Consider the following 12,691-nt stretch of genomic DNA (forward strand, 5'->3'; position numbering starts at 1 on the left):
ACCAAACGGGAAAAAAAAGAATTTTCAAAATCGGATCCGTTTTACTCAAGTTATCGTGCAGACAGACGGACAGACGGACAGACGGACATTTTTTTTTTCGCGGATTTGGCATCTCTTGACAACCACAATAGGTTTCCCCTTACTCAGGGAGTCCAATTCGACGTGTTACAAACGTATGCGTAAACCCATAAGACCCCAGTACTTCGTACGGGTCTAAAAATTTTCCTTCCTCAACATCTGCCACTTGTGACGCAAATTTTTTTTATTAGAATTTTCTTCCTAAAATTTTTCGGGTAAGATTTTTGTTGATAAAACTTTCGTGTACTTTCCTCATCAGCTGCCATTTGTGACGCATACCTTTTTGCGTGTCGAATCTGTAAGCGTCACCTACACCGATATCAGTTCCTTTGTAAGTGAATAACAGGACTTGCGTCACACCTACACTGTAAGTGGTTTTGGGCGATATCAGCTCTTTTGTGATTTTTTAGAATTTGGTCGCAGATAATAGACAATCATATTGTGCAGTTTTAACGAAAATATTCTTCTTACAAAACTGTATAACTTTCTCTTTAATCTGAATCTTCCAGCTTTCATTTGACGAAAATAGAAAATTTGACGAAATTCGAAAATTTGACGGAATTCGAAAATCTGATGAAAATCGAAAACTTGATGAAAATCGAAAATTTGACGAAAATAAATTTTTTTACGAAATTCGAAAATTTTGACTGAATTTGAAAATTTGACGAAAATCTAAACTTTGATAAAAATCGCAAATTTGACGAAAATCGAAAATTTGACGCGCTTAAAACGCTCATAGCTCCCAAATAAGCGACTTTTTAGGGAAACCATGAAACACGTGTCGACTAGAATCAAAAACTCTATAAAATTGTCTTTTAAACGAACTTTCTATCTGCCATATTTTCCGAGTTATGGATGACATAGCTCGCACTTAAAACGCTCATAGCTCCCAAATAGACGACTTTTTAGGAAAACCATGAAACACGTATCGACTAGAATCTAAAACTCTATAACTTTGTCTTTTACACGAGGTTTCCATCTGCCGTATTTTCCGAGTTATAGGTCTCATAGCTCAATAGCTTAACACGCTCATAGCTTCGAAATTATAAGCTTTTATAAAAATTCCTTCAAATTAGTTTCTTAGAATTACGTCCTTAACACACCCTGAAAATTTCAGCCAAATCCACCGGTAAATTCAAAAGTTTCGTCGTAACAGATAACAGAGTAACAAAGGTTGGTAAAATTCATCAATTTCAAAATGAATGAAAATGAATGTCTTCATACGATTTTCCAAAGTTTGAAAATTAATATCTCGGCCAAATCTGAACTTTATGAGGCGTGTGATAGCTCGTTGAACTCGTATGGACGCCCAGATTACGAATAAAATACTTTGGGGGTAGTAGGAGCAAAGGGGGAAAAGTCGGAAAAGTTGTGTATATATGTTCCTTAGTCCTGCGGAAAAAAATTTTGTCAAATTTTTCAGTGTGAACGGACTTGCGTCACGGCCCTTCACTAACGTAGGGCCATGATAAACTAGTCACACTGAACTGAGTAGGTTTTCATTTTGGGTGAAAGCAAGCGATACAAGGATAAGCCATTTCCTAACTAGTGTTAAAATATCGCAACTTTGTCGCGCATTTCCAACACCGTTTAGGAAAAATATTGTTCCTAACTAATGTCAAAGGCTTTTTTATGGAATAAGAGGTTCTCCTGCACTAGTCGAAAGCGGGCCTTAGCGTTTGGAAGGAAAATAACTATTTTTACGTCACCGACTGTATTTATAGGCACTAAATGTCTATAATGACTATAATGTCAAGACCGCAGGCTGAGTATGACTATGACAGTACATATTATGAGCTTAAAAAGCATTATCATACGATATACCTATTGTCACACTCGGTCTGCGGCCTCGAATGACAATTTACGCATCTAGTGGCTTAAAAATCATTACCACTCGGTGGTGGCATAAATAATTGTTTCGTTCACTGAGATGAGTCACCATTATCTGTATAATTCTATCCTTCTCTTCGTAAAATTATTGCTAAGAATGTTAATAGTCAAAAAATAAAACCGACGGCGACCAAATAACTTGCCTAAGTTAGTTGTGTCTGTCGTAGACTCAATTCTATAAATACTGCAAAGGATATGCTGTCCCGTTTCGACGAAACTTCTATGAAAAACTGAAAATATCTTGTAAGTTTTGCGTCAATCAGTGGTTACAGTTAGAGGCAGTGAAATTTTAGCATGAATTTGCGTCAGCTGTTTTTCAGCTGATCCACACAAACAATGAAAACTGTTTATACGGTTTTACCACTACTACGCGCTACATGCAGCTTCAACCGTTTAAACAGTTTTGATTGTTTGTGTGGATCAGCTGACGCTAATTCATATGAAAATTTCAATGTATCTGACTGTACTTGTCACCATGATCATGTCACAAATAGGCATGGGCGATAATGATAATGATTATCGATAATTATCGACTTTTTTTATCGAAAATTATCAAAAAAATATCGATAATCGATAATTATTGATATTTTGATAATTATCAAGATATCGATAATTCGATATATCGATATTTCGGTCCGAAAATCCGATATTTATCGATATATTCCGATATATCGGTATATTATCATGAATTTTCAGATAAATATCAAAATATCGATAATTTGATAATTATCTAATTTCGATATTTTGATAATTATCGATAATTATTGAATTATCGATAACGATATGATTAATCAATTATCGATAATTTCTTTTGATTGATATTATCGATAATTTTGAACGTCTCCCATCCCTAGTCACAAAAACATATATTCTCTAACCTGTCACAGACGGCAAGCATAGTAAAGTTTTACTATCTGATCTATTACTTCATTTGATAGAAGATTTTCATAGATTGATTTCAGAAATCTTTTACTTCATTTGTTTTGAACATGTTTTTTTGCTATATCTGACCTCTTTAGTCAGAGCTTGTCGTTTATTATTACTGTCGTTGTCGATAACAGATGACAGCCGTCTGTAACAGACTAACTATTCTATGCAGTCATCATCCGCCACTTTGTTTAGTAACTGATTTGTTTCAAGTGACTTCGATGTGATGAGTCGAAGCATAGCACTGCTCCTAGCATTAACACTGGTATGAGAGACATCAAAACCCTAAATATTTTGATACATGTATTTGTTTACACGAAGCCTATTCTGATACCAAATACTCCAAATATTTTTTAAGTTTATGCTGGGAGCAGTGCTATGGTCGAATAAATTTTGAAACCCGTGAAAAGTGCATACCACAAGGTTTATTTCAGCTTTTTGGGTACGTAAATCCAGTCTATTTTTGCCACACCTTTTTTTTAAAAATTGTTACTCAGTCCTACACTTTTAGTTATAAGAGTAGACATTCGATTGATTTGTTTTAAATCATTGCAGCTGAAGTTGAAATCTGGGTTTCTAATTTCGATAGAATGGTCCTTCGTCCAGCGCATGCTCAATAGCATTTTTTTGAGAATGTGTAGTACTTCATATGGAATAAATGTCTGGCCTTTTGACAGTTTTCGAGTTGATCGTTCATAGGCAATCAAAACCTCGAATTGTGTTTCAGATATTTAAAAAAATGTTTTCGATTTACTGACTACTTATATTTAACCCCGAATACCCTCCACAAAATTGATGTCAAATATAATCAGCAAAATAGTCAACGAAGAAATAATAACAAAAATTTATAGAATAATCTCACACCCAGGTGTATCCAAAAACGTTAAAAAATTAATTCATTGCAATTTCCTGTCGCACTTATTTAAACGGAATGGAAAACATTTGATTAAACAAATTGCAGACAATTTACACAAACTTAATATTTTATGTCAAGATACTACTTAGTCGTTTAATCTAAAAATAAAATGCAGAAGAATATTACATTGCCATAGCTGATGTAAGTATACATATAATATAATACGTAATAAGAATACCCTATAAATATAAATGAAATTATTAATGTATAAAATATGCAACGACTGAATATTAGTTATGTGTCTAAGATTACTATACAAACAAAAATATTGATATTTGTAATAATAAATAAAAATAAAAACTTTCATACAACTCATTCAATAAAAATTATTCGTTTTTTGTTTTAATTCCGCCGCACACACGTTCCGGTTCGTCGATGTGATGTTTATACGATAGTTCCTGACGACTGTCTCGTTACATGTTTATGCACGGTATAGTGTACTTAGCATCACTGTTTGTGACAGTGAAAATGCACTTACCGTACACAAGTTTGTAATAGAATATCACTTACGAGGTTCCAAGTTGTGTATTTGATAAGTGGGGTGTTTCAGCCCGACCCGAAGGGGATTGTGAAGGCCTTTGCTGTGAAGCTCTTCTCATCTCCCCTCTCTTCATTCTCTTCTCTACTGGAAAGCTATGGGCCTTTCAAAATCACTTACCCACTCTTTTCCTTGTTGTCATGTACAATGAAATAGCTGGAGTCCTATGTTGGAATTGTAATGTAATGTCTTCTAAAGCGTAGTTTAGCCCAAATCCATAAATTCTAAGCTATACGAAGACGCCAAACATGTCATGCTTAATTCAAAACAAACACTTTTCGCTCGAATTATTGAGTTGAATACGCTCTCCTGGCAAATATAGTACCACATATCTGCGGGACATTTTCACACCGTCAATATCGTCAGGAACGATATTATCGTTTTTTAGACGATAGCATCGTCTAAAAACGATAATATCGTTTTTTTTGGACGATAGTATCGTCCAAAAAAACGATATTATCGCCCAAAAATTTGTCATCCAGGACGATAATATCGTCTAAATTGAGAAATTCTAAAATATTGTCTGGACGATAGTATCGTTTTCTGTACGATAATATCGTCCAAAACGATAATATCGTCCTGGGCGATATTATCGTTTTCTTAAACGATAATATCGTCCAGGACGATACTATCGTTTAAAAAAACGATAATATCGCACAGGACGATATTATCGTTTAGTTTTGGGTGGTAATATTGTCCAGGACTCAATTTTACTCAGAGGTGCAGCAAGAACCGAATTTTCTTCCAAAATATCGAAAAACAATTGTCAAAGGAAATCACCTACCAAAAAATAAAAGAAGGACAATTTACTCACACAAAGTCGGTAACTTCCTCCATTAAAAATCATATTTTTTATTGCAGCTATGTATCAAGTCAACGTCTTTCCTCAATGTAGAATATCTTAGCTCAACTCAAGACAATCTTGAGATTACGTTGAGTTGAGATCTCAACTCAACTCAAGATTTTCTTGAGATCTTAATCTCAACTCAAGATTACCACAATCTCAAGTTGAGTTGAGATTGAGATCTCAAGATTACCTCAAAATTAGCAGAACCTTCAGGGAAAGCAGAGTTTCGATACATTAAGTGAAAGGATGAGTTTACAAAGTATTTATTGATGGAAAGTAAATAATCGTAAAATCGGTTGCGTTCACTACATACATTGGTCCATACACATCAGTGTTTAAAAACTGCAGTGTTACATGTTACAGTCGCACGAGTCGAACTCTTTGATCCCAGGGAATTCATCCTTTTACAAAATGTAACGTAAAGACGTTTTGTTCGTTCCTTCCTAGGGAATTCACACTTTTACGAAATGAAACGTAAAGGCGTTTAGTTCGTCCCTAAAGAAATCATCTTTTTACGAAATGAATACAAACTTTGATTGTACATAAAAAGCGTTTTAACACGCCGAGCGATCCGGCCCATTGTCCCGGAGCGAAGCGGAGGGCTGCAATGCGAGCCGGGCGCCGGAACGGTGTCGGAACTTAGGAGTTAATTTTTTTTCTCGCATCGTCTCATAATTAGTCTGTGTAATTTTTCTATATAAAATTTAAATTTACGGAACCAAATGAACCAATTTTTAATATATATTTGCCGTCTATAAAAAGGTGTTTATCTACAAGATTTTGTGTTTCGTCTTCAACAACCATCCAGTACGATAATATCGCCCAGGACGATATTATCGTCTAGAATTTTTATTTTAAATAAATTAAAAACGATATTATCATCTCAAATTTAAAAAAATAAATTAATTAAAAACGATATTATCGTTCTGGACGATACTATCGTCCAGATCGATATTATCGTCCCAAAAATTATCGCCCAGGACGATAATATCGTCCAAAATAACGATAAATTTGTTCAGAAAAAGAAAATAACGATAATATCGTCCAGCGGATATTTTCATCCAGGACGATATTATCGTCAAAAAAACGATATTATCGTCTTTTGAACGATAATATCGTTTTTTAGACGATAGTATCATCTAAAAAAACGATAGTATCGTCCAAAAAAACGATAGTATCGTTTAAAAACGATATTATCGTTTTTTTGAACGATAATATCGTCTAAAAAACGATAATATCGTTCCTGACGATATTGACCGTGTAGTAATGTCGCCTCATCATATCTGCTCATGGTATATATGGATCATACGTGTCATTCAGTGTGTAAGATCCTAGGTAAGACCGTTGCAGACCACAGCACACCGCAACTACCTTAGTTATTAAAGCGCATTCACTTGAAATGGGCGAAATCCTGACATTTTGCTAAACCCCATGCGTTAAGCTTGAGTGAGCCGCTGAATTCAATCCATTTGCTGAACGAACCGACATTCTTCTTTTGGAAATGAGATGTCCACAAAAAAAAATGTTTCTTTTTTAAATTCTCGTTTTTATTATAAAAATGAGCTTACCGCTAACTAACTAAAATAAATTTTATTCAAAATTTGTTTTTAAGTAAAAAAATAAGTTTTTGTTTCTTGTTGGTTGATAATTTTATGTTGCCGCTGATATATAACTACCCGTAATATTAAGTATTTCATTCGTTCTTTTTTTGCAAAATTATCTGTCCGATGTTATCAATCTCTACATCGAAATTTGCGACTCTGTCAGTTGTCCCACATGACCAAAAATATTTTATTTGTAAAAAAAACTCATGAGATATTACAGCCTGAAATCGTGTGGCTTTAAAATGAACAAAACAACTCAATTTCGAGCTGTTCTGCCAAGACTGCGAATCTTGATGCATGTCAGAATATGGCGCAAATGTACAAAACAAAAGGCTTCGTTTCAGGGCATATTTTTGTTATTCCGTAAAATTCCGTAAAAATTCTTAAAATTCATTTGAAGGATTTTAAAGAATTTTTTGCAATTTTCAAGAATTTTATAGAATTAAATTACCAAAAAAACAGGCCATGCTTCATTAAGGCTCGGAACGGGTCGGGTTCGGTCAGACCGGAACCCGAACCTGATCTTGACCCGAGCCTGAACTAAAAATTCGGGTTCAACCCGAACTTGACCCGAACCTGAATTTTCGATTTCGGGTTCAAACCGAACCCGACCCGAACTCGAAGTTATTCAACTTGAACTTGACCCGAACCCGAATTTCCATTTCGGGTTTGACCCGTACCTGACCTGAACCCGAGATCTTCAAAGAAATCAGGTCCGGTTCGGGTTAACCCGAAATTTTTGGCATTTTTTAGTGTAAAATTTTCGGGTCACCCGAACCGGACCTGATCTTTTTGAAAATTTCGGGTTCAGATCAGGTTCGGGTCAGACCCGAAATGGAAATTCGGGTTAGGGTCAAGTTCAAGTTGAATAACTTCGAGTTCGGGTCGGGTTCGGTTTGAACCCGAAATCGAAAATTCAGGTTCGGGTCAAGTTCGGGTTGAACCCGAAGTCTTAGTTCAGGTTCGGGTCTACAAGCGGTTCGGGTCATAACCTGAACTGATCAGGTCAACCCGAACCCGTTCCGAGCCTTATGCTTCATTCGCAGCTATAGTGCCTAAAGGGGCTAAACTATTTCGTCAACAGTTCCGGACTGGATATACTGGAAACTCAAACGATTCCCGAAGGACGATTTTTGTATGAAAATTTCATTTTTTTTTTGATTTTTACAAGTGCTTATAGCTTTTGAAGCGATTTTCCGAGCCAGTCCGGCACTGCGTGTTAGACAAAATAATCAAAAGTGCCATAGGCCAAATGTGGGACAAGTATTCTTCAACTGTGGGCCATAAACAAGCCAAGAGTGGATACCAATAGGCACAATGGATGTCTTGTTTTTTATGCGACTAATGTGTAGGTTGCAAATTTTTGTTGAAATTGGCGCCAATTGGGTAAGAAGTCGAAGTAAAAAGTGAAAGGGTGCAACTCGAGATTTTCGACTCATATGGCCAGTCCGGGCACAAACATTTAATGTGTTACTTAGATTGGTAAATAATTATTCGTATAAATCCTTTCAAAATTTGTTCTATAGTTGCGTGGCATATAATTAAGAAATAATTAAATTTGTCAAAAAAACAAAACAAAAACACAAAAAAGAGGTGAAAATTAAACAATTAGAGACAAGTTCTAATAATACTTCAGATACCTATTTGAATTCTATCACAAACCTACAAAGTAAATGAAAATGTTCTTTTTTTTTCCTTCCTATCTTTCTCTTTCAAGCGAGTAACTCATAACGACAGCTAAGGTCGGAATTAGCCGTAAGATTTGGTTCTTTCCAATTTACTCACAAAATTAAACAAAACAAAAAATGTCAACACAAAAAACAAACGAAATTTTTCCGTTTTAAATAAAACCGACGTCATGAGTTGCATACTAAAAATAAATAGAGAAAAAATTCTGTCTCGCCGATGTGGGTAGTCTCATCCGCAAACCGGCATTCTTATACCGTTTCTTTCATCATTCGTTCGGCCTCTTGTACCGTTTCCAACGTCTGCTTCGGCTTTCGGTTCGTCACACCGTTTTTCTTCTGTTTCTTTAGTTTCTTTTGCTTTTTCGCCTCACCGCTGAAGTGAGCTTGAATTTCGGACAACTTTTTGCCGTGCGTCTCGGGTAAAAATAATAGTGCGAAGCCAAAGCCACATATTGATACCGCTGCAAAGAACCATTGAACTGCGTAAGCACCACCCAGAAAATCGGATAGAGATCTGAAACGAAAATCGTTGTAATGAATGGGTGATTTACGGTTATACGGTCAGGGCATATTTTGTGGTGTTTTTAGGACGTTTTAAGAATTTTAGGAAAACTTTACTAAATATTAGGACGTTTGGGAATCAATTTTGTCGGGTTTTGGTTGTCGGGATTCGAGAATGTAATTCGGGTCGGTTTCAGTTTTATCGGATTTTTAAAATTTCATTCAGACTAGGTCCGGGTCGAGTTCCAAAAATCCTCGACCGATCTTTTAAGAGGCACCGGTACTTTGCCGAAAAGCATACATTAGGGCGATTTTTAAATATTGGATTTTAGTTTACTTTTGATGATATCTTTCCATCAGAATCCTTTTTCAAAAATGTTCGACCGCAATTCCGACCACGAATGTGTTAGCTTTCAACAGAAAATAGATTTGGTTGTAGCAATTTGACCAGCTCTGCGAACAATGAGCAGTTTATGAAAATTTCATTAAACTGCTCACTTTTCTCAGAGCTGATCAAACGACTACAACCAAAACTAATTTTTATTTAAAGCTAACAGATTCGTGGTCGGAATTGCGGTCGTACATTTTTCAAAAGGGATTCTGATGAAAAGATATTAACAAAAATGAAATACGAAACACGCAAATGTAGGCTACAATTTTAGCTAAGTGCCGGTGCCTCTTAAGGTAGAATTTAAAAAAAAGTTCTCTGTTGAAGAGCCTACTTTTAGGCGGAAAAATACTCTGAACCAAAATCTTTTTTTTGTTGAAAAAGTAAAGCCATTGATAGGCATCGATTATTTGCTGAAAAGCATAAATTTTGGCGTTTTTTAAATACTGGATTTTAGTTTACTTTTGATGATATCTTTCCAACAGGTTTCTTTTTCAAATATGTACGACAGCAATATCGACAACGAATGTGTTAGCTTCGCGCACAAATGTAGGCAACAATTCTCCGAAGTACCGATGCCTCTTAAAGCACGCAAAAATGTTTACTTTTAGAGGAAAAATTGGTTTGTGGTGAGTCATAACTTCTCATCCTTTCTTGGCAAAGGGCAACCATCGTTTTGTGACAAAATGTGTTGGTTTTGAGTGAAAATAATAAATGTTTGGATGTGTAACCTACTACGAGAAAACGCAATAGTTCACTAAAATTGGCACAAATTCTGAGTTTTCTCATAGCAGTCTACATCACCACAAACATTTATCATAGTTACTCAAAGCCAACACTTCTTGACACAAAACGATGATACCACATTTTCCTGTGCAGATTCCATAAATTTACACAATCTGCAAAGGTTACTCCAAGTTGGTAAGTTATCACCCACAAAGCAATTATTCCTTTAAAAGTAACACAGTTTTTCCGCCTAAATGTAGGCTTCAAATTTGTGAAAGGTTCATTGCTCTTACCTTCAGGGAAATGGAATGGACGCAGATTCTTATTATAGCCAAATGCATTACTTAGCCAGCTTTTTGTATTCGTTGAAAGGAAATAAAATTTAATTGCTGGACGCTATTTCTACTGATCCAGTCTCAGTGACACTGACCCAAAATCCTTTTTTTGAAAAAGTTAAACCGAGACAAAGCTTTTTTCGTGTTACTTTTGACGGAAAATTGGTTTGTTGGTGATCATGAGTTACAAAAATTGGAAAAACCAATTTTTCCTTCAAAAGTATCACGCGAAAAGCTTTGTCTCGGTTTAACTTTTTCAAGATTTTGGTTCATTGGTAGATAGCAATAGCGTCCAGCAATTAAATTTCCTTACAAAAAGCTGGCTAACAAATGCATTCATTCCATTCCACTGAAGGTTAGAGCAATCTTTCACAAATTTGTAGCCTACATTTAGGCGGGAAAATATTCGTTTTTTGGTGATTTCTATGAACACTTAACGAAACCTTTGGAGATTGTGATTGTGATCTGCACAGGTTGCTCCAAACCAATTTTTCCACTAAAAGTAACACGTTTTGAGTGCTTAAGTGGTTTTACTTTCTAAAAAAAGATTTTCGTTTTAATTTGTTATCGACCAATGGTACAAATTTTACCTGGAAAACACATTATTTCCTGGGGTGACGTTATCAAATATGCACAACAAACACCAAAACAAACAAACAGAGCATACAAACAGAGCATAATTACTCTTCCCTTTCCCATGGATCGCGTGAAGCGAAAGTGGAGACAAAATGAAGTTTCAACCTCCAGATACTGTGGCGGTCAGAGGTTAGCGTGGTCTAACCATCTTCAGTCGTTTCAATCGTTACACGAGACAAGTTGAATGTTGACATATGTCGTCGCTTCCCGCGATCCATGGGAAAGAGAAGAGTAATTATGCTCTGTTTGTGTGCTCTGTTTGTTTGTTTTGGTGTTTTTTTTTCGGCATATTAGATAACGTCACCCCTGGAATTAATGTGTTTTCCAGGTAAAATAAAGTTTTGTACCATTGGTCGATTACAATCATCAAAAAACGAATATTTTTTCGCCTAAGTGTAGGCTGAAAATTTGTAAAGGGTCCATTGCTCCTAAATCGGATTTTCACACCTCATCTGGGAACTCGAGCGAAAAGAAATGTGTGCAGACCGAGGGGCAGAAAGTATTTTCTAAAAGAAAATCCCCAAACGATTTTCCGAGTATTTAGACCCGTACGAAGTACTGGGGTCTTATAGGTTTACGCATACGTTTGTAACACGTCGAATTGGACTCCCTGAGTAAGGGGAAACCTATTGTGGTTGTCTAGAGATGCCAAATCCGCGAAAAAAAAATGTCCGTCTGTCCGTCTGTCTGTCTGCACGATAACTTGAGTAAAACGCATCCGATTTTGAAAATTCTTTTTTTTCCCGTTTGGTAATGTCAAAAGACAGGCTAAGTTCGAAGATGAGTGATTTTGGATCGACCCCTCCCGAGCTGTGGCCCAATAAGTGCTTTACGGTTTTTCGAAGATATCTCCGGACATTTAAACGTTAAACTTGTAAGTGATACGTCAAATAAAAGGTATTTACAATACCGATCGACAAAAAAAAAGTTTATGGAAATCGGATGACCGACTCGTGAGTTAGACCCCTTGGTGTGGAACAGGCACAGGGCGGCAAGCAGTTTTTGCTTGTAGGTCGGCCACATTTGAACATATTTCGTCTGTTTTAGCTTTATTAGATAGGTATTGACCGTACCAATCAGGGAAATTTTTTTTTATGAAATTATGTTCTCCGGAGCGTGAGCTAGGTCTCTTGGAGTGAGCTCTTATCTGGCTACTCGGCCGTACAGTGAACGTGGTGTATTTTGACAATATCTCGAGTAAATTTTGACCGAATTTCATGAATTTTTTTTTGTTTGAAAGATATTAACGAATGTAAAGCGTCGGTACTATTTCCGGTCTCCTAACAAAATGGCTGCCGGCGGCCATATTGGATTTTAGTAAAATAGAAATATCTTGGGAAAAATGATACTTAGAGAGTTTCTGTTAACATGGAAATAATGTGTTAAGTGTGAGGGTTTCAGGGATTCCATATACGGACATCTATATATACCTATATACAGCTATATTGAGCTATATACAGGCATATAGAGCTATATAATAACATATTCATCTGTGAAATGTTTATTTATAGTGAAATATAGGTAAATAAAGCGGTATATAGCTGTTTAAATAGGAATTTATGAAATTTGTCTTCGTACCGGGCTGTCTATATTGCCTCCGGCTATTTAGTTGTATAT

General features: G+C 35.9%; 1 protein-coding gene across 2 annotated transcripts in view; it reads right to left on the reverse strand.

Moving 5' to 3' along the window:
- Positions 1 to 8,227: 8,227 nt before the first annotated feature.
- LOC119072570 (facilitated trehalose transporter Tret1-2 homolog) overlaps positions 8,228 to 12,691 on the reverse strand; it is a 30,476-nt gene continuing 26,012 nt past the window's right edge. For both annotated transcript variants that reach the window (XM_037177812.1, XM_037177813.1), the window contains one exon: positions 8,228 to 9,002. In XM_037177812.1, coding sequence (XP_037033707.1) covers positions 8,738 to 9,002 — 265 coding nt within the window. In that variant the 3' untranslated portion in view covers positions 8,228 to 8,737. The remainder of the gene's footprint in view (positions 9,003 to 12,691) is intronic.

The sequence above is a fragment of the Bradysia coprophila genome, assembly GCF_014529535.1.
Source record: "Bradysia coprophila strain Holo2 chromosome IV unlocalized genomic scaffold, BU_Bcop_v1 contig_84, whole genome shotgun sequence".
Lineage (NCBI taxonomy): Eukaryota > Metazoa > Arthropoda > Insecta > Diptera > Sciaridae > Bradysia > Bradysia coprophila.